The sequence below is a fragment of the Sorex araneus genome, chromosome 6 (assembly GCF_027595985.1).
Source record: "Sorex araneus isolate mSorAra2 chromosome 6, mSorAra2.pri, whole genome shotgun sequence".
In the NCBI taxonomy this organism is placed as follows: Eukaryota; Metazoa; Chordata; class Mammalia; order Eulipotyphla; family Soricidae; genus Sorex; species Sorex araneus.
Window position 1 is genome coordinate 151353021 of NC_073307.1, and position 2988 is coordinate 151356008.

At 38.1% G+C, this 2988-nt stretch overlaps 1 protein-coding gene across 1 annotated transcript; it reads left to right on the forward strand.

Moving 5' to 3' along the window:
* The first annotated feature begins 2052 nt into the window (after positions 1-2052).
* Positions 2053-2988, forward strand: LOC101540530 (olfactory receptor 4C15-like). The gene has a single exon (XM_004621597.2). It carries the CDS (start codon positions 2053-2055, stop codon positions 2986-2988), a length of 936 nt encoding a protein of 311 aa, XP_004621654.2.

Genomic DNA, 2988 nt, shown 5'->3' on the forward strand with positions numbered 1-2988 from the left:
TTTTCTTACAGTCAATACATGAGAGATAAATTGGATACCTTGGTTGACTTTCCTATAAGTGACTTGGATATGTCAGAATTCCTAATTAATCCAAACGCGGGTCCTTGCCGCTATAATCTGATCGCCGTTTCCAACCACTATGGAGGGATGGGAGGAGGATATTATACTGCTTTTGCAAAAAATAAAGATGATGGGAAATGGTACTACTTTGATGACAGTAGTGTCTCGACAGCATCTGAAGATCAGATTGTGTCCAAAGCTGCGTACGTGCTCTTCTACCAGAGGCAAGACACTTTCAGTGGAACTGGCTTTTTCCCTCTTGACCGAGACTAAAGGTGCTTCAGCTGCCACAGGTGTCCTGTTAGAAAGTGACGAAGATAGCAATGATAATGACAATGACATAGAAAACGAAAACTGTATGCACACTAACTAACGAGAGTCCCAGAAGCCATAAAGGAGAGACTTTCCTGCTGGTGGTGTCTATGGAGATGATGGAGTCACCCACCACATTAAACATGAGTCTGAGATGGGAAGTTTCAGATAACCGAATGTAAATCCTTTATCAGATTTTAACTTGTGCAGTACTTGAAGTGAAACACAATGAAAACTTTAACAGAAATTGTCTCAATACATTTACAGTCTTGTATTTACAAGCTAAATTCAAAATCTATTTGATGCTTTCCTCATTAGGTGAGCACTTGAAATGATGATGCAACTATTCTTGAAATTGTGTCTGAAAATGAACTGAGAAGTTGCAATAGTTCTGTGCAGAATTAAAGGAACAGCATTCTGTGGGTAAGATGTCAGATTTTCTAAGTGAGAGACAATAGTAACGTTAACTAGCAATGCTACAATAATGCAAATAACAATTTTCTGTTTTCCAGGTAGAAAATTAATCTATAATCTCTCTTATCATAACCCTTGAAACATTCAGGTGAGTAGTAAATAAACACCTCTACTAGCAAGAAAGAAATGCCAATGAATTTGAAACACGTGTACCTCAGGAAGTTACACTGGATCAAACTGGACAAACATATATATACTTAACAAGTTATCAGTAAAGATTCAATTCAACTATATTCAATATTCTCTCTTACTATGTAATTTTGGTACTTGACCTCTAGATGCACATTATGAACAGAACAAAGTCATCTGCATTTTTAATCCCTTGTTTAGAAAGAGAATTCTTGTTCCCTTCTGGGTGGATCTAGGGTAAAGAACTGGGCATTGAAATTGCGTATTTGTGTTTAAATTCCAGATTGCCCTTTGTTACATCTCTTATTTAGGTGATATAACACTTTAAAGGGTGATTTTCCTACACAGGTAAATATAGATAAACTAATAGCAAGAGTTTAGTGTTTAAATGTTCTCAACATTTATTTGACAGACATTGTTTAACTTCAAAATCATTCACTTACTAGTAATATTAGTAGTGCAATATTTTAATGTAAAGCTGTATTGTACAAAAATACGTAACACATGCATACTTGTTATGTGTTCTGTACATAGAGAAAGCTCCCCATTTTGAAACACAGATACCCTTCTATGACCTAATTCACTTAAAAGTTTTATCCAGAAATTACTGGGAATAGCTTGGATTTTAAAGTGCCTCTAACACACTCTTTCCCCTTTCTAGATGAGACAGTCTTCTGATCAGGGGCATCATGCATCTGACACCTGCTGTCACAAGGCGATGCCTGTGAAGACAGATAAATTGCTATTCTTCAGAACTAGAATTGGCTTCAGAATCTTTTAAAACAACTTACCATGGCTAAGATTTAAATAAATTATTTAACTTCAAACCTTATTACTCCCTGTTTTGATCCTCCTCAGAAGTTCCAATTGTCTATCTGAACAGTTTAATTACTTAGTAAGCACAACATTCAAATTGTGCTTTTGTGATTTTAGCGATGAAGGAAATAAAAAGGAGCATATGAGTGATCAATCCTGTGGATGCCAATGAGAATAAGCGTGTCTGATGTAACATTTCAATTTTTGATATTGAAGATTTTAGGGCTCAGTGTGGTCTCTCTGAGTGTGTCGTGGGAAAGCATGCAAAACCAAAGTTTTGTAACTGAGTTTGTTTTACTTGGTCTTTCAAAAAATCCACAAGTTCAGAAAATTATATGTGTTGTATTTCTGTGTGTCTACATCACAACTGTCAGCTGCAACCTACTGATAGTGGCGACCATCCGCAGCAGTCCTGCACTCCTGGGCTGCCCCATGTACTTCTTCCTGTCTTTCCTGTCCTTCATTGATGCTTGTATTTCCTCTGTTGCTGCCCCAAAAATGATTATAAACTGTCTCTTTGAGAAGAAAACCATCTCCTATGGAGGCTGTATGACACAGATCTTTGCGGCACACTTATTAGGTGGGGCAGAGGTGATTGTCCTCACATCCATGGCCTATGACCGGTATGTGGCCATCTGCAAACCCTTGCACTATTCCTCCATCATGAACTCCAGACTCTGTGGCATTCTGATTGGAGTGGCCTGGGCCGGCGGCTTTCTGCATTCCATTACACAAATTGTCTTTACTATTCAACTACCCTTCTGTGGCCCCAATGTCATGGATAACTTTATGTGTGACTTGTACCCATTACTGAAGCTTGCCTGTACTGATACATATGTCTTTGGCCTTTTGGTGATGACCAACAGTGGTTTCTTTTGTATCCTGATCTTCTCCATGTTGCTTGTGTCCTATGGGGTCATTCTGTTCTCCCTGAGAAAACACAGCACAGAAGGACAGAGGAAAGCCCTGTCCACCTGTGGATCTCATGTTGCTGTTGTAGTTGTGTTCTTTGTCCCATGTATAATGGAGTATGCACGGCCTCCAGATGATTTATCTTTTGACAAAATATTGGAGGTATTCTACAATGCCGTAATTCCTTTATTCAATCCTTTGATTTACACATTCAGAAATAAGGAAGTAAAAGGTGCCATGAGGAGACTTTGGAATAGATTAATAACTGTTTCTGTTGATAAATAG